This window comes from Panthera onca, chromosome B3 (assembly GCF_046562875.1).
Source record: "Panthera onca isolate mPanOnc1 chromosome B3, mPanOnc1 haplotype 2, whole genome shotgun sequence".
NCBI classification, from domain to species: domain Eukaryota; kingdom Metazoa; phylum Chordata; class Mammalia; order Carnivora; family Felidae; genus Panthera; species Panthera onca.
Genome location: NC_138344.1, coordinates 71,185,424 through 71,212,974, shown reverse-complemented (window position 1 = coordinate 71,212,974; position 27,551 = coordinate 71,185,424). Strand labels below are relative to the sequence as shown.

The following is a 27,551-nucleotide window of genomic DNA, read 5'->3' as shown; positions in this document are numbered from 1 at the left end:
AAACTTTTAGACAAAGAGACAATAAATTTGTGAAGAATTGACAAAAGACAAAGGGCTTTGAACTAGTAGTAGAAACCTGTGAAGAAAGAGCTACGAAGATAAGGGTTAGTTTAATAAGGTTGGTTTATGCAACTACATTTTCAAAGCCTAAACGCTTAACCACACCCATCTTTTAGTCACTCGGCTTGTTAACTGGAATATTACCCTGAAGGTAAGTTCTAATTTGAATGGATCTAGACTGTTTATAATGAAACCTGTTACTTTGCATAAATTAACCCTATTGAAGTCCAAAGGTTAGGAAATTATCCTAAAGGAACAAAATTGTTTACAGTAGGGCCATCTAAACAAGAATGTGTATAAATAGCTTGAATTAGCCTATGTTTGCTTGTGTTAAGTACTTGAACTCAAAAGGAAACTTGGTTTAAAAAGGTCATTCTAAAAATAGTGCAAGTAGCATCACTGTTCTATAAAGACACAAGTAGGTGAGGGGGGGGGGGTGTATCATTTCGGTACCTTTTAAGGTAAAGGAGGAGGGAGCCTGCTTTTAACTCATTAGCCAATCAGACTCTGAGGCCACTTCTCAAAGCCACTTCCTGTCTCTCCACTTAGTCTCTCCGTTTTGGTGGTGGGCTGGTGAGTATGCACTTAATTTTGCTCCCTGATTGTTCTGAATTTCTTTACCATTTGAGCCCTGTATCCTGATGGCAGGCCTTTTTTTCAAGCAAACATTAGAGTGTGTGTGAGTCACAAGGCGATTAATTTCGGCTGTGTGGAGATTGGGAGAAGGCAGTGAAATGCTCTGCCTGGCTTATTTCCACGTGGGCCTCTGCAGCACTGGGTCTGCCTTCCTTCCCCGAGACCTGGTGACCCAGAAACAACGGACTCTGCTTCATGTACAGAGTCCCCGTGTTCCTGGAAAATACCTGGATTCCTTTTGCTTGGAGGGGAAGGTATTGTTACTATTCTGATGCTGTTTTGACTTAGATCTCCCTGGCCGGAGGGTAGACCTTGGGAAGAGGCTCAGACTAGTACATTTTCTCTCGTGTCTGTAGAGCCCAGGCCCTCACTGGGTTTGTGGGAGCTGTAGCGAACGTTGTTTTTTCCCTGGTCTTTGCTCAGAGCATTCATTATAGCTTTCTTAGTGAGCCTAGGCAGCAAACTCTGAAGTTAGATGATTTTAGTGAGCCCTCAGAGGAGCTCCCAATTTTAATGTCGCCACTGTAGTGAGGGTTCCCTAAAAAGCCTAAGAACTACTAAAGAAAAAATCAGGGGCCTTAGCTCGGGACAAGCCCAAATCAAATTCTAGCACTACAGTTTACTCCTCCAGTGACCTTGGGTAACTCAGTGGACCACTATGAGGCCCCGCTGTTGAAAATCAAAATATACGAAGGCCAGGCATTATAATAAATGTTATATACCTTCTAGAAGTAAGCAGTAAATTTATTTTGGATATATTTTTTCTTATAAAAAGTCTTGCCTGGTGACTTTGAGTGTAAATGGATTCCCATTTTTTTTTTCCTCCTTGATATACATTAGTTTGAATACAATGTATGTGTTCATTATTCTTCCAGGCAGAAGATGTGAAAGAAATAAACTAGTGGATGGAATGTAGTAATAGAATGTTGTAGACTTCTCAAAATCCTTATAATTCTTACGCTTTATTGTTAAATTAATGTTATTTTTTTGGAAAGTAATAGTTACATGGTTAAATTAAAAAGGGATCAAAGCGTGTATCATGAAGTCTCCTACGTCGCCTAATTTCTCTACCCAGTAACAGCATTAACAGTTTCTTATGTATACTTTCTGAGATATTTTATATAAGTATAGGCAAATATATGTATTTTACCCTCCCCTCTTACATACTCTACCATGTATCTTTTCCCACTTGAGATTTCCAAATGAATAAAGAACATCCATATTCTTTATGATGGTTACACAGTAATCTAATGTATGTGCATACCATAATTTAAGCTTTATTGGTGAACATTTAGGTAGTTTACAGTCTTGTTGTTAACCCCAAAATGAATAACCTTGTATATAAGTCAGTTGTCACATGCCACAGTTCAGTTGGGTTTGATATAGTTTATAAGGACTCTAAACATGCACTGCTTCCTGTTACTTATATTTATTTTGTACACGGTGATAACTGGAAACCAACCAACACCATAAATGTCCTGATTGAGCAATAAAGGATTTTTTATCAAAAGCAAAACCACGCTGATGGCTTTTATGTGAATGGATCTTTGCCCACTTCAGTTTAAGGGATGGTTTATTTTGCTGTGAACACATTTAATGTTGAGAAGGAATGGCAACATGAACCAGAGAAACCACATGGGCAGAAGGAGCATGTTTCCAGTGTTTACTTAGCAGAATGCATGCTGGATATCTTCCTGAAATAACAGTGTTGAGTGAGTAAACTCATATTTTAGCATTAAGTTAGGAAAAACAAATGTTTTTTTGGGATGAAAATATGCAAAACAAAAGCTTCTGGGAATTCCACCAAAGCTTTTTTATTTATTTATTTTTAAGTCCTAAAAGGCTAAGATCATGTCTTGTGAAACCTCTAGTTTTCCAGTTAGGAGTATCTTGGATTTGAAAGTGGACTTATTAGGGATGTGTCACTCCCATTAGGGAGTGACTTTCTGGGCTTCAAGATATTGTGAAAGTGAAATTTTTAGGCAGAATATCCCCATTCCTACTCATTAGCTGGTTGAGCTTGGACACTTAATAGAAACAACATATTAAACAATTTAGTTGCATGTCAGCTACTGTGCAAAGTATTTTATGTTTATTTTACCTCATTTAATCTTCACAACAGCCCTAAGAGGTGGGTAGTATTTGTCCTCATTTTACAGAAAGGGAAACCAAGGCTTAGAAAAGTTGCAAATAGGTGGGGGAGTCAAGCTCCAGTTTTGTCTGACTTCAAAATCCATTATGGGGGCGCCTGGGTGGCTCCGTCGGTTAAGCATCCGAATTCGGCTCAGGTCATGATCTCACAGTCTGTGAGTTCAAGCCCCGCGTCGGTCTCTGAGCTGAGCGCTCAGAGCCTGGAGCCTGCTTCCGATTCTGTGTCTCCCTCTTTCTCTGTCCCTCCCCAACTCATGCTCTGTCTTTCTCCTTCTCTCAAAAATAAATAAACGTAAAAAAAATAAAATATGAAGAGTCTCAAAATTAAAAAAAAAAAAATCCATTATGTTAACCACAAAGGTGCCTGCCATTAGTCTCCAAACCATGCTTACAGACCTATAAGATGAAGATGACCAATATTTGCAAAATGAGACAATATATAGAAAGGGCTTTGTAAATTCTGAGATAGGCAAAGTATTAATGAAATAGATAAAACATCAAGTTAACAGAGTAGACTTTTACTGCCTGTTGTATTCTGATTTCAAGTTATTCTTTCCTGATGTTGTGATCCAAAGCCCTCAGGTAGTATTTCATTTGTGACCCTGGTGAAATAGTTGTCTTTTGGTATGAGCTGCATGGCCCGTCTGTGTTTCTGAGCTCCTCACTTTTATATATGCTCTGAGTGGATTCTGCTTGCACTGAGGTTAAAACCATTGGTATTTTGGGCTAAAATAGCTGACAGTGAGTGAGAAACAAAACTTGGAATCTTTTCTGATAGTAGTGCCTTATAGAGCTATCTCTAAAAGAGAACTATGCCAAGTGACAGTGTAGCATTTAATTCCTATGCAGAATTTTGTGTTTTCCTTTTGCTTCAGGTTGAAGATGGAATCCATGGAGGAATGCAGGCCTGGGTCTTCAAAAGCCTATGTGCCAGCCCAGAAGTAGCACTGTGAAATCATCTGTAACATCAATCAAGTGGGCTTGGATTTGGACATTCTCGGTAGGAATGGTTAAAGGCTTATGGGACCATAAAGCAAGTACTTGGAACTTTGACTAAGATAATGCCTTAAAGTGTTCTCTGTGTCCCATGAATATGTGTCTTTTCTATCTCAGAAAGATAGGTTCTTTAAATTACTGTTGTATCCCATAATCCTAGGCACACAGTGGGCATTGAGTAATTGGCATGGAACTGAATAGGCAATTGTCATCTTAGAAGCCTCAGATTTGGTATTATCAGTTTGTAGTTTATATCAGGTTTTCATGAAGCATCTGTTCCCATACATAAAATGTATGTTTTGGCCATGAATACCAGTACTTAGAAGCTTTTACTTCTCACAGGGGACAAAATGAGTGGGTCATTGGTAGTTTATGGGGTATTTATAAAATATTTACTTGAGTTCCCTAAATGCTTAGTAATTATGAAATGGCCTTCATTGGTAGAATGCCATTGGTAGAACTGTAGAAACCTTGCACTTCATGTCTTATTACTTATGTTCCCTTAGTTAATCTAATATGCTGGTCATCTGAAAACAGCCTTAAATAATTAAAGTGTTATTCAACTGTCAGATGGGAGTAAAATAACACTTTGATTGTATCTCTCAGGTACTTAAACCACCTCAGTTTCTTTCTGACCTACTGAGCCAGTATGTCATTCTCATTATATGCTAAAACCAACCATCTTCTGTAACTCTGCTTCCTATTTCTTGTAGGAAGAAGCATGGTGAAGTGGACAGAACTGAATTTAAATCCTCTTTAAAAAAAAATGTTTATGTACTTATTTTAGGGGGGGAGGGTCAGAGAGAGAATCGCAAGCAGGCTCCACATCATCTTGCAGAGCCTGATGTGGGGCTCGATCTCAGAACTCTTGAGATCATGACTGGAGCCGAAATCAAATGTCTGGAGGCTTAACTGACAGCCACCCAGGTGTCCCTAAATCTTAGGTCTTAATAGCTCTTAGTAGCTAGTTAATTTAATTTCTCTAAGCCTCAAATTTAACAATAAATATGGGATAATAAAGTTTGAGTGAAATGATTTTTAAAGTTTCTGACAGAATAGGAATTTGTTTTAAGCTTATTTATTTTGTGGGGTGCCTGGGTTAAGCCTCTGGCTCTTGATTTCGGCTCAGGTCATGCGCTCATGGTTCTTGGGATCGAGCCCATTGTTGGGGTCTGTGCTGACATTGGGGAGCTTGCTTGGGATTTTCTCTCTCCTTTCACGATCTGCCCCTCCCCCACTCGTGCTCTCTCACTCTCTTAAAATAAATGAATAGACATTAAAAAAATTTATTTAGAGAGAGAGTGTACCTGTGTATGCACAAGAGGGGAAGGGGATGGGTAGGTAGAGAGTGAGAATGCCAAGCATGCTTCGCACTATCAGTGTGGAACCTCACATGGGTCTTGAACCCAGGAACCATCAGATCAAGACCTGAGCTGAAATCAAGAGTTGGATGCTTAACCTATTGAGCCACCCAGGTGACCCCAGATAATAGGAATTTTTAAGAATGTTAGATACTACTTCCCTTTCTGTCACCTTATTTTAGTCATACCCATCCTTTAAGGCACTGCTATCCAACAGAATTTTCTGTGATGGAAGTGTTCTATATTTGTATTCTGCATGGTAACCATTAGCCACACGTGGTTATTGAGCAATTAAAATGTGACTGAGGAATTTAATTTAAAATTTAACAGCTGTATGTGGTGTTACCTGTTGGGTAGTGCAATTTTTTTCTTGTGATGAGAATTATTTAATTTTTTTTAATGTTGTTTTATTTTTGGGAGACAGAGAGAGAGAGAGAGAGACAGAACATGAGCGTGGGGAGGGTCAGAGAGAGAGAGGGAGACACAGAATCTGAAGCAGGCTCCAGGCTCTGAGCTGTCAGCACAGAGCCCTGATGTGGGGCTTGAGCTCACCAACCTTGGTATCATGACCTGAGCTGAAGTCAGGTACTTAACCAACTAAGCCACCCAGGCGCCCCTTTTAAGTTTATCTATTTTGAGAGAGGCAGAGTGTGAGTGGGGGAGGGGCAGAGAGATGGAGACTCACAAGCAAGGCTCTGTGCTGTCAATGCAGAGCCCAATGCTAGGCTCGAACTCAACAAACTGTGATCATGACCTGAGCTCAAATCAAGAGTTGGACACTTAATTAACTGAGGCACCCAGGCACCCTATGATGAGAACTTTTAAGATCTCTCTTAGCAACTTCCAAATATACAATATGGTATTATTTTAAGGCTCATTCAAGATACATAACTTTTTTTTCATGAAGACTACTATGACCAATGATTCTTATTTATTTTTTTTTAACTTTTTTAAATGTTTATTTTTGACCCAGAGAGAGACAGAGCATGAGTGGGGGAGGGGCAGAGAGAGAGGGAGACACAGAATCCAAAGTAGACTCCAGGCTCTGCGCTATCAGCACAGAGCCCGACGCGGGGCTCAAACTCACAGACCGCAAGATCATGACCTGAGCTGAAGCCAGACGTTCAATCGACTGAGCCACCCAGGCACCCTGACCAATGATTCTTATTTTTAAGAATTCTTGCTATACCACTTTTTGGTACTTCCCATGGACATTAATCTGCATCAGTCTTGTATTTCTAACTAGATTGTATCTGAGGTTATGGATTTTAAAATCTTCACATTGTTGTATGAAAAGGAACATGATAAAAATATAATAGTTTTAGTAAGTTTTAGATTATCATTAAATATAATAATACAAGAAACTTTCTAGTTAATAATAGGGAATAGTCTGAAGATTGCCTGCAGTGATGAGCTTTGTGTCTAGGCTTTCACCTGAAAGTTAGATTACACTGAAGCCTTGGAAGAGGAAATTATGCTTTCTTATATTGCCATCTTGTGGCTGCCTTGGGTTCTAAATGATGCTAATTCAATTTTGCTATGTCAGGAAAGTTTTCTTTAGTTTGTTGTGATAAATTTTTACCAAAAGTAAACGTTAAATACAATCAGCATTGTCTCATGAAATTGAAACATGCTTTGAAAAAAAAGTTAACTATTTTGGATTACCTTCTCTCTCTCTCTTTTTTTAAGTATGCTCCATGCCCAATGTGGGGCTTGAACTCAAACCTTGAGATCAAGTTCCATGTTCTACTGACTGAGTAAGCCATGGGCCCGAGATTACCTTATTTATTTTATGAGTTCCTGGCTCTTTCCTTCTTTTTTCTTTTTATTAAAAAAAATTTGTTCATTTTTGAGAGAGAGAGAGAGAGATAGACAGACAGACAGACAGAGCATGAGCAGGGTAAGGGCAGAGAAAGAGGGAGACACAGAATCTGAAGCAGGCTCTAGGCTCCGAGCTGTCAGCACAGAGCCTGACACGGGACTTGAACTCACAAACCATGAGATCATGACCTGAACTGAAGTCAGATACTTAACTAACTGAGCCACTCAGGCGCCCTTTTTTCCTTTCCTTATTTTTTCTTTCTCTCTTTTTTTTTTTTTTTTTAAAGGATTTTGTGAATCTAATGACTGGTTACAAGTATTTTCTGTAGTTGAACACCCTGTGGACTTGGAAAGGTTGGCAGTAACCCATGTCATTTATGCCCCATCTCACTGAATTTGTTCTCATAACTGCAAAGCTCTGGTTGCAGCCAGCACATGGCTCCTTCCTTTTCCATACTGTTCTCTTATTGTGAGACTCTGGACATGTAACTTTTGGAGTTTGGTTAAACTTATTGTACAGTTTTACCCAACTTTTAAATTTATACAAGAATCTGAGCTTGTGTAAGAAGTCCTGTCCTAATGTGATACTGAGTTTGGGCATTTGGGCATTTCATGCCATTCATTCTCCAAATAGATGGGTCAATTTATATTACTGGTTGGAGATTGATACAAAGAATGGTTTTCCTTGAGGTTAATTTTCCTTGAGGCTATAGAGATGTGGCTTGGGAGTAGGCTGGTATGCATTCAAGTCCTGTAATCATAACCTTTATTATTTACTCTTTATTTTTCAGAGATGATGCATTTGGAAAGATGATATGCAGGTAGTTGGTAGATCGTGTGGTTCAACTAATTTCTAGATAGAAGCTGATGGATTTGATACCAGAGGTAAGTGTAAAAGAAAAGTCTTTTTACTTGATTTGGATTTCTAATCATCTACTAAGTTTTGGGGCTCAGTGTCCTTAGTGGCTGGAATTTGGTAGTTTGAAAAAACCTTAGTTCTAACCTTAAGAGTGTCCTCCTAGTTTAGAGACGGGGAGCCTGTGGTGGTTTGCCCTTCATCAGTCACCTACAGTTTGCCATGATGAAATGCATGTTAAGTCCGTGTTTCAGCTGATCACCCTGATTAAACACATGCTCTGAGCAGACTAAAGCTAGGGCAAACACCTGGAGTTGAATTCTGCTTCTTGGAATTCTTACTGGGATCTAGCCCCCCAGTCCCAGGTAAATCTTAAATCTTTGAATTACAGATCTGACACTACAATACTTTGTTGTGTGCTTTGACCTTTTGTGATATCTTTTTGAGATAGATAGAACCAGGGTCAAGAATCTTCCTCAGTGTAAACATTCAAACACTACAGAAAAAGCACTGATAACTGGTATAATTCTATCACCCACTTTACTTGGCGGTTTTTAACTAATCACTATTTTATTAATTTATATATAAGATTAAGAGGATTTCAGAGTTGGTTCAGTCAATTTTGTCAGGATCATAAAATGCAACACTAAATAGTCACTTAAAAGTTCTGATACAGGTTTACCTTTTTTGAAATGGAAGGATATTCAAGATACATTGAGTTAAAAACAAGTTATAGAGCAGTGTGCCTAATCCCTTTTATGCTTAAATATTTTCATATACTTATGTTTACTTCAGAAATTTTATGAAAGGATATACTCAATACTAGGGATTATTGTTTCTAGAATTGGATTCTAAGGGTGATCCTGTTACCCTGTGTTTTCTGACTTTATTATATTCATGTATTGTATTAATTGAACCTACACAGAACAGGCTTCTATTCTTTTTATCTGTGCCTGCATGCTTCAGCAGAGAATGGGGTACATCTGAGGGAGAAATACAGGAAATGCAAATAATCCAAAGTAACATTAGTACTTGAAATAGCTTTCAGCTTTGGCTATGTCTTTTTGCAGCAATGACGTTTCAGGAGACCAAAACTAGATCTGAGTCTGACTTCTTTCCCAGCTTGGAATTCTTGGGTGTTGTAAGTCCTGGATATACAACAGATGATGACAACATTTTTTTTTTTGTGGTAAGGCTTATGTTGAAGCTGAGAAGCTTTGACAGACATATGAATCTTTGAAAATTCAACTTTGTGGCTTCGTGGCCAGCTGCTAAGTTGCTACAGATTTAATTTTTTAAAAGGTCAAAGATGTTGAGGTAGCATAGTATATTATGCATAGATTCTGGAGTGAGACTGAGTTCAAACCAATCCTTTGTCACTTAACAGCTATGTAACCTTGGCAAGTTTCTTAACATCTCAGTGTCTTAATATCTTATGAGAATAATAGTGCCAGATTCAAAAGAATAGTATGTCACTTTGAAGATTAGATAATAAATTTGTGGGCTTAGAACACTGCTTAAGCATATCGTGATTGTTCAATAGATATTATCTGTTTTTTTTTTTTTTTTATTGATGTTTATGATTCAGATAGAGACAGTGCAAATGGGGGAGGGGCAGAGAAGGAGGGAGACACATAATCTGAAGCAGGCTCTAGGCTCTGAGTTGTCAGCATAGAGCCCGATGTGGGGCTCCAACCCATGAACCATGAGATCATGACCTGAGCCGAAGCTGGGCACTTAACTGACTGAGCCACCCAGGTGCCCCTAGATATTAGCTGTTTTATCATCAAAGTCCATGTGCATATTTATCTTAAACTATTCTACCTGGTGGTTTCTGACATCTTTACCTCCAGCACACAAAACCTAATTTAAAGTTCTAGAATTATGGTAGTAAGTATGATAATCAGGACTAGTGTGTATCTCTATGTGACTGTTCCAATAACATTTCTTTAGTTGATTGATCTTGTTTTGGCACAGAGTTATTTATCATCCTATTCCTCATTTTGTCTTAGCTGGAGCAGATGATACTTGATGGTTCATTTAGCTCTTAATTGACTTTTTAAAAATTTAGATGTAGTGATTCCTATTAAGACTGACTTGAAAAAAAAAGAATGACTTAATATCTTTATTTTTATAAATGTTTCCTAAAACATTTATTAAAACATTCTTAAACATTAAAACATTCTTAAAACATTTATTAAAGTGGTTGGAGATAAATTTTGATGGCTGTTCCTCTCACTGCTTAGAGCTTAGGTAGTGAGATTTTAGTCCATCATATATCCAAGCTGACTTGTTTTCACTCAGGGCACCATGGGGATGGGTTGGCCGTCCGTTAGTGTCTTCTGATTTTTGCGGAGTCAAACAATTACAAAGCAGGTGGTGATTCTAGGTTAAGACAATGTACCTGTGATTGAAAAATAAAACAAAACTAACATTAAAACATAAGGATGTGTAAGTTTATTGACAATCCTTTGACTGCAATAGTATTTGAATAGCACTGACCTAGGGCTATGAAAGAAAGTGGTTTAGTAAATTGAGAGTTTCTGAAACAATAACTGAAGTCATTCATGTTTACATTTTAAGTTGTTTAATCATTTTGTACTGATGAGTTTCTACTGATCAATTTTCTACCGAGTGGTTGCTTACACATTTTAGGTTAGTATTAAAAATGTATTTTTCGGGGTACCTGGGTGGCTCAGTCAGTTAAGCGTCCGACTTCACCTCAGGTCATGATCTCACGGTTTATGAGCCCTGCATTGGGCTCTGTGCTGATAGCTCAGAGGCTGGAGCCTGCTTTGGATTCTGTGTGTTTTTCTCTGCTCCTCCCCTGCTTGTGCTCTCTCTCACTCAAAGAATAAGTAAACATTTTTAAAAAATGTATTTTTCTTCACAGCATGAAAGTAGATGGAAATTAAAGATGGAAACAGACTTTTCTCCTCAGAAAGGGTTTATAGAATCAACTTGCAGGGTGTCTGGTGGCTCAGTTGGTTAAGCATCCGATTTCAGCTCAGGTCATGAGCTCGAGGTCCGTGAGTTCGAGACCTGCATTGGGCTCTGTGCCAACAGCTCAGAACCTGAGACCTGCTTCGGATTATGTGTCTCCCTCGCTCTCTGCCCCTCCCCCACTCATGCTCTTTCTCTCTCTCAAAAATAAATATTAACAAAAATTTTTTAAAAGAAATGCAAGAAATTAGTTAAAAAAACCTTGCAAAAATGTAAGAGGCAGGAAGAGTAAAATATTTTCTTTCATCATTCTTAGATTCTTTGCTAGATTGTAAACTCCATGAAAGCAGGAAAACTTCCTTATCTGTAATGCCTGGCTTAGAGTAGATACTCAAAAATATGTGAAGTGAAACCTCCATTAGATATTTTTTTAAGTTCCTGGAAAATGGCACCCTTTTTAATGGCATTTTGGCAAGACATTTACATGTAATAATTGGGACTTAAATTTTGCCTCTGATGAAAAATGTATATATAGGTACATTGTATATATAGGTACATCTGGGTACCAGTGAGTCTACCTAAAAGTCTTAATACTTGGGGTGCCTGGCTGGCTTATTGGTAGAGCATGCTGCTCTTGATCTTAGTGTTGTGAGTTCAAGACCCAAGCTGGGTGTAGACATTACATTGATTATGATGCTTGATCCTTTAAGGGTCAATGAAGAATGGCTGCCAAAACAAACTGGGTTTGAGGAATAATTATATAAAAGCTTATATTTATGTATGTATGTATGTTTATTTATTTTTCTGAGAGAGAACCAGCAGCAAAGGGGGAGAGAGAGGGGGACAGAAGGTCCAAAGTGGGCTCTGTGCTGACAGTATAGAGTCCAGTGCAGGGCTTGAACTCATGAACCATGAGATTATGACCTGAGCTGAAGTCGATTGAAGTCTTAACCGACTGAGCCACCCAGGCACCCCAAAAGCTTACTGATATTTAATAGGATATCTTTTATTATGAGCATTTTATTTATAGCCTTAATTGGACATTTATCATTGATTTAAGTTTTACAGAGCACTCAGGTATGGTTAAAAAGTCATTATTTCTGCTTTATAGTTAATGTTGAAATACTTATAATTGTTTTGGCTAAATTATACTGTACAGAATTTTTTGCCCTACATAGTATATTTATATCCCTGAGGATATATTTTACTTGCAAGGGATATAACATACAAATTCAGGTATTGGAAGTCTAGTACTTATCCCTGTGATTTGAAATGGGATTTAATACTCATACTAGAATTATAGAAATGGTATGTCACTATAATAACTTGTTAGAATTTGAAATCTAATTTTTAGATTAGGATTCTTCCATTAAAATGAATATAAGTATCAAATTAGTTTAGAGTAGATCATGCTAACATTCTAAGATTCAATGATAACAGGAGAGATTACTATTTTGAAATTTTTAGAGCAATGTGGTATATACTCCGTATAGCTGATAGATACTTAATATCTACCCAAGATCAATATCAAACTTTATGATAAAAAAATCATTTTTGAAACGTGAAGATAATCTGTAATTAAATGGTATAAATAATGCGTAAGCACAAATTATAGAGTTTATCCAGATCCTTATATTAGGAAGAATGGATCAAACATCTATAAATGAAAAGCAAAACTTTAAACCTATAGAAAAACAAGGAATATGATGACATTGGAATAGACTTAAGCACCAAAAGGAAAGATTGATAAATTCGTATATAGTAAAATTAAAACTTAGGTTTACATACCATGTAATCAACAAAGGACTCCAAAGAAATATAGAAATGATCAAAGGATATGAATGAGTAATTCACAGATGAGGATCTCTGAGTAGTCAGTCACCTGAAAAGATGCTTAATCTCACTAATAATCAAAGAATTGGCATGTTAAAACATTGAGATGCCATTTTACTGCCATCATAAGGGCAAAAATGAAAACAAAACCAGAAAAATGACACTTGCATATGTTGCTGAGTCTGAAGCAGTGTGCTCTCATTTTTGCTGGTGGTAGTGAAATTTATTTGAAGTTGATTATACACAAATCCAGTCTCTGGGTATTATGTTCTATAGGAATTCTTGGCATGTGTATTCAAGAAGACATGTATAGAAAGTTTATTGAAGTATTGTTTTTAATTTTAAAAACCTGGAAGAAATGTCCATTAGAAGAATGGATAAATTGTGGTAAATTTTTAGAATTTGGCTGTTAAAATGAATTAGTGAAAGGTATGTGTATTAACATGACTACATGTCAAAAACAGTTAATAAAATAGCAAAGTGATGCATACTATGATAAGTAGTTTTAGGACATGCAAAATAAGATTTTAGTAGTTTAAGGACATGCAAAACAAGATTGATATATACATATATACTAAAAGTATAAAAGCATGCATGAGAATGATAAATACCAAAATCTGGCTTGTTTACCTCTGGAGAGGTAGAAGAAAATGGGGAGGCTTCAGTTATATTTATAATATGTTACTTCATTTAAAAGAAAATCAAATGTGAGAAAGATTTCAGTTTATTAAAGCTGCATGATGGTCATTTGTCACATTTTTTGTATGCTTGATATTTAATAATAAAAACCAATATTAAAAAAAAAATTTAATGTTTATTTTTGAGAGAGAGAGACAGAGTATGAGTGGGGGAGAGGCAGACACAGAATCCAAAGCAGGCGCCACGCTCTGAGAGGTCAGCAGAGAGCCTGATCTGGGGCTCAAACTCACAAACCGGGAGATGATGACCTGAGCTGAAGTCTGATGCTTAATTGAGCCATCCAGGTACCCCAAAAACCAGTATTTTAAAAAGTTCTGTTTGGTGGATGGGTCTCTGTATCTCAGCCTTGATTGATTTTAGTAATCTCATCCCCAGGAGCCCTCCAGAAAAGAGCCAGTGAAGGCAGTGAAAGGTTTGCCATAACAAAAGGACACAATGCCACTAAGAAGGAGGTTAGTTCAGTTCCTGGTGTTCCAGATAACTGGGATACTAAGTCTTTGTAGCCCCCTGCCCCTTTTTATTCTATCCGGCAAAATTTTGGCAAAAAAAAGTATACATACACACACATACACACCCACATAATATGTATATTATTCTTACAGGCTTTTAGCCAAATGGGTTGGAAATGTGAAACTGACTCTAGAGGAAATTTGAGACTGACTTTGAAACTGACTTAGTTTTGAAACCCTAAGGTTTGGGGAATCAATGGTCTTGATGAAGAAGCAGGAAGAGATCATGTTGCAGTACAAAGGTAAGTTAGATCACAAAGTTAGGTATTGGTTGAATTTGAATGCTTTGTGTTTTCTAACTTTAGATTCTACACTTTTGTAGTATATTTGGCATAATTAAAATCAGGAAATGCATAAACTGCTCAGATATGCAAAAGAGATGTTAGGGGTTTACACATGAACACCCACTTTTGTTTGAATCCGGTTTGTATACCAGAATTAAATTACCACTGTAAACTCTCAGACGACATTTTAGGAAATGTATATAAAGGCCAAGAGGACCCTTTCTAATTACTGTGAACAAGTTGGAAGTAGACAGAAAACTAGCCAAAAGTTGTGTAATTAGGATAGGTTTTGTTTGAAGAAGAAAGGGTTAGTATTAGAGATTTACAACCCATAAAGGGGTTTACAGGGCTTTGGTGTCCATTGTGTAGTATCTGTTACTACACATTATGCGGACAGGTGGCTGCAAAAGACAGCATTAAGGCTTGTATTCTGAGGACCCCTCAAGCCCTCTTCAGCTTAGTTTCTAATATGAATTCCAATAGGCTTCTATAGATTGAGCAGAAGACCACGCAGGTTACACAGAACAGAAAAGAAATTGGCAGGTGACAGCATTAGGGTAAAACAGGCACAAACATTTAAACAATTAAAAGTAGGTCCAGGAGAGCACACAGGTAGATCACCTCAAAAAAGCTGTGACCCCTGATCCTCTCCCTTCATTTCAGGCCCTGTAATAAATGTTGGTAACATCATAAACTAAGGAAAAGTTCTATTTTTAAATGTATCTAGAAGATATGTGAAAGCTATAAAGATCCCTGTACCAAGATGGATAAAAAGTAAAATGGCAGAACTAGAATGTGGAGGTGATAGCTATCCAATTACGGGCATCACATTTCCGGGACTTTTTCCTACTTAGGAAGTATGTGCTGCCCAGCCTGTCATCCCCAAGTGTTTCTAGGACAAACACGCCTGTGTACTCAGAGGTTCTGTTAGCTTCTCAACTGCCTCTCGCCCCGCTGCCTGCTGTTACCTGGGGAGACTGACCTCAGCTGTTACACCCAGGAGGGCTAGGATGTTAACTCTTCTGCCATTCGAGGGCAGTGAAGGGAACTCAATGGCTGTATCCATTGGGCTCCCAAGCGGGAAACCTAGACCACACTACGTGAGAGTCGCACCCTCACAGCGCCTGATATGCGACTGCGCCGGGAATACGTACCCAACCAAGTCTGGGTGCCACAGCCTGACCGGTCCCAGGATCCCGAGCCGTACGAAGCCCTGTGCCCAGTACCCGGCAGGCTCCGGGGCAACCCTGCGCGTGCGCTCTCAGATGTAGTAAGAGCCGCAGGGCGAGCCCTCCCTACAGTAGTTGTGGAATTGTGGCGGCAACTGTGTTTTCCCGCGCTTTGTCTGGGCGCCTCAGGTTAGATATTTTATTTGTATTATTATTATTTTCTCCGTAGACCGCAGGAAGCAGGCCAACAACTCCAGAGTGAAGTTTCTGTGAGTCTAATTCTCAAAAACTTGGCCCTCGGTAACTTGGACAGCTCACTAAATTGGCTTTATTCCCCCAGTCAGGGAAAATTGGGAATTAGCCGCTCCCCTCGCTTTGCCCGAGAAGGCTCTGGTTCGAAACGTCCCAGCTTTTCTGCTCGCCCCATGCCTATTAACCCTGCTGAAGGTAAAATAAGCCTTATAACTCCGGCTGCAAGGTGCCATTTACCTTTGGAGCCTACCTCAGCGGGTACTTTGGGGATAAAGGTGTCAGAGCGTCCTCGTCGACCCCTGTGACTGAGGCAACATTCTTCACAGAATTTTTCGGTTGATAAATGTGAACATTTTTCCTTGGTGTATAATTGATGTGTCACAATTATTTCTTACAGTATATGATTTTGATATATCCACAATATTGCTGTCCAGTCTCGGTTAGTAAAACTCCAGTGAGAGTGGATGCTATATTGAAAAGTAACCTAAAAGTATTTATTTAGTTTTACATTTAAAAAAAATTGCAAGGATAGCATTCAATAGTATTTGTATTAATATTGAATGCTATCCTTGCAATTTGTTTGCAAGGAATTGTTTGATGATAAAGCAGCTTTTATACAGTTGTTCAGGTTTCATAATAGTCATTTGCTTGGACGAATTAAATTATTTTAATACTAGCAGATTACTACCGGCTTTTTAGTTAAGGCAATGCAGGTAAAGAATCTGAGAAGTCCATGTATTATGAAAAACCTAAAAATGTAACTTAAAAGACACTTTGCACTAAAGAATGGTTGAAATCAGTGCCTGGACTTAAGTCTGCCAAGTGTGAGAAGTGATACTAAAATATGCTAGCAAACTATGGACGGTCATAAATTTGGCTTTTTTATTTAGGTATTGAGGAATGGCGAAGGGCGTAATTAACTTTTATTTGTTTGTACTTTGCAAAATGTTCCTAAACTTTATTTTCTACGTACATACTATTTTTGGCTTTAGTAAGATTTGGACCACTAGTGTCTTTAATTTGTTTCTTTAAAATTCTTTTTCATGGACTTTCTAGCGGTTTACACAAAAGAACACAGTTAATATTGAGTGAAATCAATGTAACATTGATAATAATTACAAAAACAATAAAATACATTATTTTATCATAATTAAATGAAAACATGGTCTGTTTATTTACTATTTATTTCATTTTCACTAAAAGTTGACTTATTTGGCCTTTTCATTTACCCCTTATTAGGATTCTTTTCAGCATCTGGAGACCTCACTTTCTATTATGTCTTTGTGTGAAGACATGCTGCTTTGTAATTATCGCAAGTGTCGTCTCAAACTCTCTGGTTATGCGTGGGTCACTGCCTGCTCTCACATCTTCTGTGATCAGCATGGCAGTGGTGAGTTTAGTCGTTCACCAGCTATCTGCCCTGCCTGCAACAGTACCCTTTCTGGAAAGCTAGACATTGTCCGCACAGAACTCAGTCCATCAGAGGAATATAAAGCCATGGTATTGGCAGGACTTCGACCAGAGATTGTGTTGGACATCAGCTCCCGTGCACTGGCCTTCTGGACGTATCAGGTTAGTGCTTAGGCTAGTTTTTCTGGACAGTATGATTGGAGGCATGTGAAATCTTCTAATGTTTTTCCTTCACTGTGTTTGTATTTATTTTTTGTGAATATATAGAAAACTTTCTTTTTAATAATTTTTTTTTTCAAAAGTAATATGTTTAGGGGTCCCTGAGTGGCTCAGTTGGTTAAGCATCCAGCTTTGGCACAGGTCATGATTTTGTGGTTTGTTGGTTTGAGTCTCACGTCAGCTCTGTGCTGACTGCTGGGAGCCTGGAGCCCGCTTGGGTTTCTGTGTCTCCCTCTCTCTCTGCCCCACCCCTGCTCATGCTCTGTCTCTGTCTCTCTCCCAAAAATAAATAAGCACTAAAAAAAATTTTAAAAGGTCATATGTTTACTTTTGGAAATCCAAAGGGAAGAAAATAAAAAAATCACCCATAATTCCATAACTTGGAGATCATTGTTGATATTTTTGTGTATTACTGGACTTTTTTTTGTGCATAAATATGTTTTACATATATATATTTTTTGTCCCAAAGTAGGATAATATCAGTTAAAGCTGACAATATATTATGATTACTAGAATATTTTAGTATTTTTAAATTAGTTATTTTATAATCATAATTTTAATAGTTGTATCATAAATTACTTCCAAGTTATAAAAAAATGTGATGAGCATTCTTATCAAATTCACGTATTTAATTATTTGCTAATATTAAATTCCTGAAAGTGGATGAATACATATTTCAAAGTTCTAAAAATTGCAGTTAATTAATTTAACTTTTAAAAGATTTTATTTTTAAGTAATCTCTCTGCTCAATGTGAGGCTTAAACTCACAACCCTGAGATCAAGAGTTGCATGCTTTACCGACTGAACCAGCCAAGTGCTCCCCAAATTGCAGTATTTTAAAATTGTCCTCCAGTTAGGACATTTTGTGTCCCTTAAATGTATGAGGGTGCCTGATTGTTCATATTTCTACTCACCAATTAGATAATGAGTAGAGTAAAATCTTGTTTAAATATGCACTTCTTAGATGATGGTTAGCTGAAAACATTTTCTTGTATGTTTTCATGTATTTTTATCAATTGCCTGTTTTAGTTTGCTTATTTCACTTGCTGTAGGTTTTTTCCCTATTGATTTGTAAGAATTCTCTCTCTCTTTTTTAATGTTTATGCATTTTTGAAAGAGAGACATAGCATGAGTCGGGGAGGAGCAGAGAGAGGGAGACATAGAATCTGAAGCAGGCTCCAGTCTCTGGGCTGTCAGCACAGAGCCCAACGTGGGGCTTGAACTCACAAACTGTGAGATCATGACCTGAGCTGAAGTCAGATGCCCAACTGACTGAACCACCCAGGTACTACAAGAATTCTTTATATGTATGTAATTCAGATATTGCAAGATATTATCTCTTTTTTTATTTATCTTTTATTAGTCTTTTTTTTGATATAATAGAAATGTCTCATAATTTTTTTCTAGTTTATTAAAACCACTGTGATGAGCATCCTTATTACCAAGTTCACATCCTTAACTCATGATTTCTGGTATCTTCTTAGAAAGACTTTCCTGTGGAGAACTTTAATCGTGTCCTTGAGTATATTGTATATCTTGCATATACATTTATAATGCTTTTTAAAGATTTTGCTTGTCAACAAGTTAATCCTTTCATTATATTTTTCTGGGTAAGGCATCCCTCTTATATGCTCCTGTATTTTATGTGTACTTTTATTGTATTATTTATATGGTATTATAATTATCTGCATACTTGTTCATGTCTTCTAGTTGGGAGAGTTCTTTATGTCAAGTTTTGATACTTTATCTCTGGGTCCTGAGTGACCATCATAGTTACTGGTCTTAAGTCTCAGTAAATATTTATTGACTGAATGAATAGACACTATATCTTAAAGTGGATTCCTATTTGGGGGATAGTACTGATTGAACATGAATGTGTTACTGTTTTCATCTTTTCAAATATGGTAGAAAGCAGTGAATGAGTAAGGTAGTCAGAAATAAATTTTTTTTTTTCCTATTTAGTTATTCAACAAATATTTTCTGGAAACATTTATATTTCATGCACCTTCTTAGGTACTGAGTATACAGTAATGAACAAAATGTATGAGTTTCAAGAAGGCTACGGTTTAGTGGTGATAAAGATTAAAAAACCCCAGACATTTATAATTGTAATGTGTACATTATAAGGAAAGTACAGAGTGCTGTGGGACTACATAGAAGGGACTGGTAACCCAGACTTGGTGGAGTTACATCACGCTATATTGAATGGGCAAATTAAAAAAAAATTTAGAGGTGAGTGGTCATATTTCATTCTTGTCAATATATAAAGGATAGTGAATCCAAAGATAAGCTAAAATTTGTGTCTGTATATAGTAGTTGTATATGTGTAACAAACTTAATGGCTTAATCAACAAATTTAGTGGCTTAAAACAACATGTTTATTATCTCAGTTTGTATAGGTCAAGAGTTCAAGCATAGACTCTGCTCAGATTCTCAAAAGTATAATCAAGGTGTTGACAGGGGCTACAGTATGGCCAACTGAGGAAAGATCTGCTTCCAAGCTCATGCTCTGGCAGCATTCACTTCCTAGTGGCATGTGAAACTGAGGGCCATATTTTTTGTTTTTTAAAAGGATTTTATTCTTTATTTTATTTTTTAAATTTTTTAATGTTTATTTGCTTTTGAGAGAAAGAGAGACAGAGGTGTGAGTCGGGGAGGGGCAAAGAGAGGGAGACACAGAATCTAAAGCAGGCCCCAGGCTCTGAGCTGTCAGCACAGAGCCTGATATGGGGCTCGAACTCACAGACCATGAGATCATGACCTGAGCTGAACTCGGGCGCTTACCTGACTGAGTCCTCCAGATGCCCCGAAGGGACTTTATTTTTAAAGCAGTTTTAGGTTTATAGCACAATTAAGAGGAAGATGGAGAGATTTCCCATATATTTGTTGTCTTCGATACATGTATAGTCCTCCATTATCAACATCTGCCACCGCGATGATACATTTGTTTTAAATGATGGACCTACATTGACATGTCACTATCATCCAAAGTCCATAGTTTACATTAGGGTTCTCTCTGTGCTATATATATGCTGTGAATTTGGACAAATGTATAATGACTTATATGCACCATGATAATATCCAAAGTAGTTTCACTGCTCTAAAAATCTGTGCACCAACTTTATCCCTCCTTTCCCCTAACCCCTGGCAACCACTGATCTTTTTACTATTTCCATAGTTTTGCCTTTTTCAGACTGTCACACAGTTGGAATCCTACAGTTTGTAGTCTTTTTCATTGGCTTCTTTTTTTTTTTTAAATTTTTTAAGGTTTATTCATTTTTCATAGATCGACAGAGACAGAGTGTGAGGCGGGGAGAGGCAGAGAGGGAGACACAGAAGCTGAAGCAGGCTCAGGGCTTTGAGCTGTTGGCACAGAGCCCGACGCAGGGCTCGAACTCACAGACCGTGAGATCATGACCTGAGCTGAAGTCTGACGCTTAACCGACTGAGCCACCCAGGCGCTCCATTGGCTTCTTTAACTTAGTAATAGTCATTTAAATTTTCTCTGTTTTTTCATGTCTTGATAGTTCATATCCTTTTAATGTTAATACTATTCTGTTGTTAGATTTTACACAGTTTATTTATCCACTCACCTCTGAAGGACAATTTGGTTGCTTACAAGTGTTGGTAATAATGAATAAAGCTGCTATAAACATTTGTGTGCAAGACATGTTTTCAGTTCCTTTGGATAAATACCAGAGAGCATGATTTCTGGATTGTATAGTAAGAGTATGTTTGGTTTTATAAGAAACTGCTGTCTTATAAGAAATCTGTCTTCCAAAATGGCTGTAACTTTGCATTCCTACCATCAATGAAGGAGAGTTCCTTTTGCTCCACATCCTTGCTAGTTATCAGTGTTCTGGATTTGGGCCATTCTAATAGGTGTGTAGTAGTATCTCGTTTTAATTTGCATTTACCTGATAATATGATATGGGATATCTTTTCTTTTTTTTAATTTTATTTTTTAAAATTTACATCCAAATTAGCATATAGTGCAACAATGATTTCAGGAGCAGATTCCTTAATGCCCGTTACCCATTTAGCCCATCCACCCTCCCACAACCCCTCCAGTAACCCTCAGTTTGTTCTCCATATTTATGAGTCTCTTCTGCTTTGTCCCCCTCCCTGTTTTTATATTATTTTTGTTTCCCTTTCCTTCTGTTCATCTGTTTTGTGTCTTAACGTCCTCATGTGAGTGAAGTCATATATTTGTCTTTCTCTGCCTGACTAATTTCACTTAGCATAATACCCTCCAGTTCCATTCACGTAGTTGCAAATGGTAAGATTTCATTCTTTTTGATTGCTGAGTAATACTCCATTGTATATATATGTATACCACATCTTTATCCATTCATCCATCGATGGACATTTGGGCTCTTTCCATACTTTGGCTATTGTTGATAGTGCTGCTATAAACATGGGGGTGCATGTGTCCCTTTGAAACAGCACACCTGTATCCCTTGGATACATGACTAGTAGTGCAATTGCTGGGTCGTAGGTATTTCTATCTTTAGTTTTTTGAGGCACCTCCATACTGTTTTCCAGAGTGGCTGCACCAGCTTGCATTGCCACCAACAATGCAAAAGAGATCCTCTTTCTCCACATCCTCGCCAACATCTGTTGTTGCCTGAGTTGTTCATGTTAGCCATTCTGACAGGTGTAAGGTGGTATCTCATTGTGGTTTTGATTTGTATTTCCCTGATGATGAGTGATGTTGAGCATTTTTTCATGTGTCGGTTGGCCATCTGGATATCTTCCTTGGAGAAGTGTCTATTCATGTCTTTTGCTTATTTCTTCACTGGATTATTTGATTTTTGAGTGTTGAGTTTGATCAGTTCTTTATAGATTTTGGATATTAACCCTTTATCTGATATGTCATTTGGAAAAAGCTTCTCCCATTCTGTCGGTTGCCATTTAGTTTTGCTGATTGTTTCCTTCACTGTGCAGAAGCTTTTTATTTTGATGAGGTCCTAGTAGTTCATTTTTGCTTTTGTTTCCCTTGCTTCTGGAGACGTGTTGAGTAAGAAGTTGCTGCGGCCAAGATCAAAGAGGTTTGTGTCTTCTTTCTCCTCAAGGATTTTGATGGCTTCCTGTCTTACATTGAGGTCTTTCATCCATTTTGAGTTTATTTTTGTGTATAGTGTAAGAAAGTGGTCCATCCAGGTTCATTCTTCTGCACGTCACTGTCCAGTTTCCCAGCACCACTTGCTGAAGAGACTGTCTTTATTCCATTGGATATTCTTTCCTGCTTTGTCAAAGATGAGTTGGCCATATGTTTGTGGGTCCATTTCTGGGTTCTCTGTTCTGTAACATTGATCTGAGTGTCTGTTCTTGTGCCAGTACCACACTGTCTTGATGATTACAGCTTTGTCGGGATATCTTTTCATATGCCTACTTCACATCTGTTTATTTTCTTTGGTGAAATGTCTATTAAGGTTTGTGACTTTTTTTTTTTTTTAAGTTTTTAATGTTTATGCATTTTTGAGACAGAGAGAGACAGAGTGTGAGCAGGTGAGGGGCAGAGGGAGACAAGAATCAGAAACAGGCTCCAGGCTCCGAGCTGTCAGCACAAAGCCTGATGCGGGGCTTGAACTCACAAACTGCAAGATCATGACATGAACTTAAGTCAGCTGCTCAACTGACTGAGCCACCCAGGTGCCCGCCCCTGTGACTGATTTTTTAAGTTGGATTATTTATTGTTGAGTTCTAAGAGTTCTTTGTATGTTTTGGATAACAGACTTATCATGTCTTTTTTTTTTTTTTTTCTTTTTCTTTGAGAGAGAAAGCGTGGGGGGGCAGAGAGAGAGGGAGACAGGATCCGAAGGGGGCTCGAACTTATAAACCATGAGATCATGACCTGAGCCGAAGTTGGATGCTTAACTGACCAAGCCACCTAGGTGCCCCCAGATATTTTCTCTCAGTCTATGGCTTGTCTTTTCATTCTCTTGACATTGTCTTTTGCAGAGCAGAAATTTTCAACTTTAATGAAATCTAGCTCATCAGTTCTTTCTTTCACAGATTGTGCCTTTTTGTGTTGCATCTAAAAAGTCACCATTAAACCCAAGATCATTTAGATTTTCTCCTCTGTTATCTTACAGGAATCTTATAGTTTTGTGTTTACATTAGTTCTGTGATCCATTTTGAGTTAATTTTTGTGAAGGTTGTGTACAGTCTTATGTTTAGATTCATTATGACCTCAGTATTGTGCTGGCTGTTGCTCAAAGGCTGTACTCAATTACTTGCCTTGGCCTTTGCAACATGGCTACTTGCTTTTACAAAGCCAGCAAGAGAGTGTGCTAAGGCCGACTTTATAGTCTTATGTAATGTCAAGCAGCATCTTTTCATTTTACCTGTATTCTTGTCACAGCTTCTGCCCACATTGTAGGAGACAATCTAAGTACAAGGAGACAGGGATAATTGGAGACTATCTTATCTGTTCTCCATATTATGGATTACTTGAAATATGACATTCATATTTTTTAAAAATACTAAGACTACATGTCACTTTTCAGGGTTAGATAGATACTTTTGTTGGTATAATGGTAGCAGTTTGAGAATATTCCTCCAGAGTTTTTTCTTATGCGTTTAGTGACATGGTGTATTATTTTCTATAGTAACCATCCAATTGTACATCTAGTTTGCTTCTTAATCTGGTTCTAAATGTTAAATTAGTAATGTCCTGGTGTAAATCTTTTTGTGTAAAGTTTTATGATATATAACTTTGTACTTATTACCTTAAAAATCTCCTTTTCTCTCGGGGCAGGTACATCAGGAGCGTCTCTATCAAGAATACAATTTCAGCAAGGCTGAGGGCCATCTGAAACAGATGGAGAAGATATACACTCAGCAAATACAGAGTAAGGATGTAGAATTGACCTCTATGAAGGGGGAAGTCACCTCCATGAAGAAAGTGCTAGAAGAATATAAGAAAAAGTTCAGTGACATCTCTGAGAAACTTATGGAGCGAAATCGTCAGTATCAAAAGCTCCAAGGCCTGTATGATAGCCTTAGGCTGCGAAACATCACGATTGCTAACCAAGAAAGTATGCTGGAACCATCCATGGTTGCACAATCTGGTGTTTTTGGCTTTCCATTAGGTAAGAAAGGACATATAATATCCAATAACTGTTCTTTAAATCTTTCACATTGTGTTCTGCACAGTTCTAGAAAGTCAGTGGAGACTCCAAAGGCCTAGAGTGGTGATAGGTTCCAGATTCCTTATCCAGGTCTAAACATGTACATCTTTGCTTTTATTTATTTTTATTTGCTTGTGGTTAAGTTACATCTTCATTGTAAACAGTAAATCTCTTCAAAATAGTTTGCAAATTGATACTTTAAGTGAAAAGCTGTTTCCTTGCAGTAATATTAGTTGCCAGTTTTTGATTCCTTACTAAGGACTAGATACTGTTATAATATTACATATATTCATTTTATTTTTAAAACTTCGTGAAGTAGTTATTACCCTTATTTTACAGATGAGAAAACTGAGGCACAGAAAGTTTCAGTAAATTAGTTAAGTTACAGAACTATCTTCAGAGCCCACACTCAACCATTTCCTATCCTCAAGAAGTCCATGTTTCATTTTCTTTCACATGGCAATACTGATTGCACAGTACTTAAGTTATTGTTGGTTTGCTTTTGTTCATTCATCAAGTATTTATCAAACATACTTCATGTACTAGTCTGCTAGACATAATCCTAGGCAATGAAAATATAAGGATTATGCAGATAGGATTCCTGCTTTCTGGAAGTGCACAATCTAGGAAGTTACCAGTTCTTTTCTGCTTGTTAGGTGCCTTGACAGATACAATGAAACTCTTGTCTCTTCCTGAGTTCTCTTTATACTATTCTTGATATAATAGAATCCAAGTGATTTTTGCTATGCTATTAGTATAAATTAGTTTTGGAATGTAAAAAAGTGAAGTTTCATGTGCTTAATTTCCTAAATACATGTTTTTTGAATTACAGCCTGAGGAAAAACATTTAGTAGGGGAAGAGATGTCCTAGAAAAGGCAGGAAGTAATAAGGTGAAGAATATCAGATATAAGAATTGAAGCAAAAACAAGTTTTTGCTTAAATTTCAGTTAATCATAATTATAATTTAGTCAGTGTTATTGTATATTAACATTATAGATATTTTTTCCTTGTTACAATCCATATTTATGTTGATTTCTTTATATTCATCAGTTCTTTCCTGTTTCACTTTATATGCACACTTAACCTTTTTTTTTTTAACTTTTTTTTTTTTAATTTATTTTTGAGAGAGAGAGAGAGAGAGAGTGAGAGACAGAGTGCAAGCAGGGGAGGGGCAGAGAGAGGGACACACAGTCTGAAGCAGGCTCCAGGCTCTGAGCTGTCAGCACAGAGCCCGACGTGGGGCTTGAACTCACAAGCCGTGAGATCATGACCTGAGCCGAAGTTGGACGCTTCACTGACTGAGCCACCCAGGTGCCCCTTAACCTTTCTACATTTATCTCTTGTTACAGCTGTTGGCTTGAAGCATGTTTATAGTCAGCATTCTCTTTTAGTTACATACTCCATTTAAAACTTGTAGAAGCCAAAGAATGGTTTAGTGGAAGTTGTTAAATGTTTATTTAATCAGATCTATTGTCTGATTTTTTTTTTTAATGTTATTCTAATCTTGGACTGTGAGTATGTGCCAGTTTTTCATAGTTGATATATATTTCCTGTTTATGGCAGTATTTTAAAAAAATTTTATTCTAGAGGCTCCTGGTGGCTCAGTCAGTTAAGCGTCGGACTCTTGATTTTGGGTCAGGTCATGATCTTATGGTTGTGAGACTGAGCCCTGCATTGGGCTCCTCACCAGATGAGCATGCTGAAGATTCTCTCACTCCCTCTGTATGTACCCCCCTTGCTAGGTGCACTCTCTCTCTCTCAAAAATAAAATAAAAGTAAGTAAATAAATAAAATTATTCTTAAAGAACCTGGGACAAAAGGCTTTATACACACGCGTGCGTGCATGCGCGCGCGCGCACACACACACACACACACACACACACACACACACACTATTCCTTTGAAGTAGATTACATAGATAATGAATGAAATTATGAATTGTAAATTCTGGCTATGCTAAAAACATTTCACTGTAAAATTACTTTTGGTGATGAGTTCATAGCTACTGGAAAGTGCATCACAGCAGAAGGTATAGTATATACTGTGGTTGGGGGAGGGAGTAGGAGCCATCATAACCCTTTTCTCTATCCAATATTAAGTTTATATTTTACTGTCTCATAGGAATTGATTCTGTTAAAATATTTATTAAATGAATTTTGTCTTTTTGTACCTAAAGATCTGTAAGCAAATGGATGCTTAAGTTTTCCCCTTATTTTTTTCCTAGGGAACAACTCCAAGTTTCCTTTGGACAGTACACCAGTTCGAAATCGGGGTGGTGGAGATGGAGATTTTCAGTTCAGACCATTTTTTGTGGCTTCTCCCACAGCACCTGAACCCAGCAACAGCTTTTTTAGTTTTGCCTCCCCAGGTCGTGAAGTAGAGCAGCAGCAAATCTCTAGCAGGGCCTTTAAAGTGAAAAGAATTTAGCTCATTTTACACAATGTTTCTCTTATCACTTTCAGTGGTCTCATTTAGCAAATTACCTTTATTCTAGTTAGGGTAGGAGTCCCCATCATTGTGCTGTTATATTTTTATGAGAGACTCAGTGTCTGTAGGAATGGCTTTAGAGTCTAGTTTCTTTTTCTGTTTCCATTATTTAAGACATGAGCATTATATTAAACTCAATTTTATTGTGAACTGTTAAGTTTTCACCAGCAATGAAAAGGGTATAATATTTTTGACTGTTTTGTGGATCACCATTTGTTTTCTTTCTGGACTACATGCTTATTTATGATGTATGTGTATATAAGCACTGTGGTATATGTCTACATGTCACTTTGGGTTCTGGTATTTATGCATATATGTATATATGTGTTCCTTTATATTGGTATTTTGCTGTGTTTGCCAGTGTATTTATAAGAAGATTTTGGTCTCTGGAAATGGAAGGTGAATCTGTAGCTCGTTATTTGGCCATGTATATCTATTTGTATATATTTATTTATTTGCCCTTGTGTTAGTTTGTGGAGGTGTGTTCATGTCAGTGAATGAGAGTACAATTTGATGCATGTATATGAAGTCTTATATTTCTTTTTTAAAATGATTCATATTGATAAAGTTATTTTGTAAAGTTGATTTTTGGCATTTATTTTAAAATGAAATTACTTTTTCTTTACCCTTTTGCCAGCAGTTGCCTTGGGCCTACTTACGCAGAAAATTTAAACAATATATTATTGATCTCAAGAGATTATATTAATTAAAATACTTTTAAAGATTTA

The 27,551-nt window shown here is 37.3% G+C and overlaps 1 protein-coding gene and 2 non-coding genes across 9 annotated transcripts; all 3 read left to right on the top strand.

Moving 5' to 3' along the window:
• Positions 1–581: 581 nt before the first annotated feature.
• On the top strand, positions 582–27,551 carry CCNB1IP1 (cyclin B1 interacting protein 1). 7 transcript variants are annotated; one of them, XM_081795894.1, is made up of 9 exons: positions 582–633; positions 3,723–3,847; positions 7,817–7,910; positions 8,952–9,070; positions 13,732–13,808; positions 13,959–14,107; positions 16,810–17,142; positions 23,963–24,296; positions 26,561–27,551. In XM_081795894.1, exons 7-9 carry the CDS (start codon positions 16,846–16,848, stop codon positions 26,761–26,763), a joined length of 834 nt encoding a protein of 277 aa, XP_081652020.1. In that variant the 5' UTR covers positions 582–633; positions 3,723–3,847; positions 7,817–7,910; positions 8,952–9,070; positions 13,732–13,808; positions 13,959–14,107; positions 16,810–16,845; the 3' UTR covers positions 26,764–27,551. The 7 variants fall into 7 exon arrangements, with proteins under 7 accessions (XP_081652020.1, XP_060475058.1, XP_081652021.1 ...); XM_060619075.3 differs by lacking the exon at positions 8,952–9,070; XM_081795895.1 differs by lacking the exons at positions 582–633; positions 3,723–3,847; positions 7,817–7,910; positions 8,952–9,070 and adding an exon at positions 10,280–13,640.
• LOC132670660 (small nucleolar RNA SNORD126) lies at positions 8,096–8,172 on the top strand. Its single transcript, XR_009606878.1, has one exon. It is a non-coding gene; the product is annotated as a small nucleolar RNA SNORD126 (small nucleolar RNA).
• LOC132670653 (small nucleolar RNA SNORA79) lies at positions 10,102–10,248 on the top strand. The gene has a single exon (XR_009606873.1). It is a non-coding gene; the product is annotated as a small nucleolar RNA SNORA79 (small nucleolar RNA).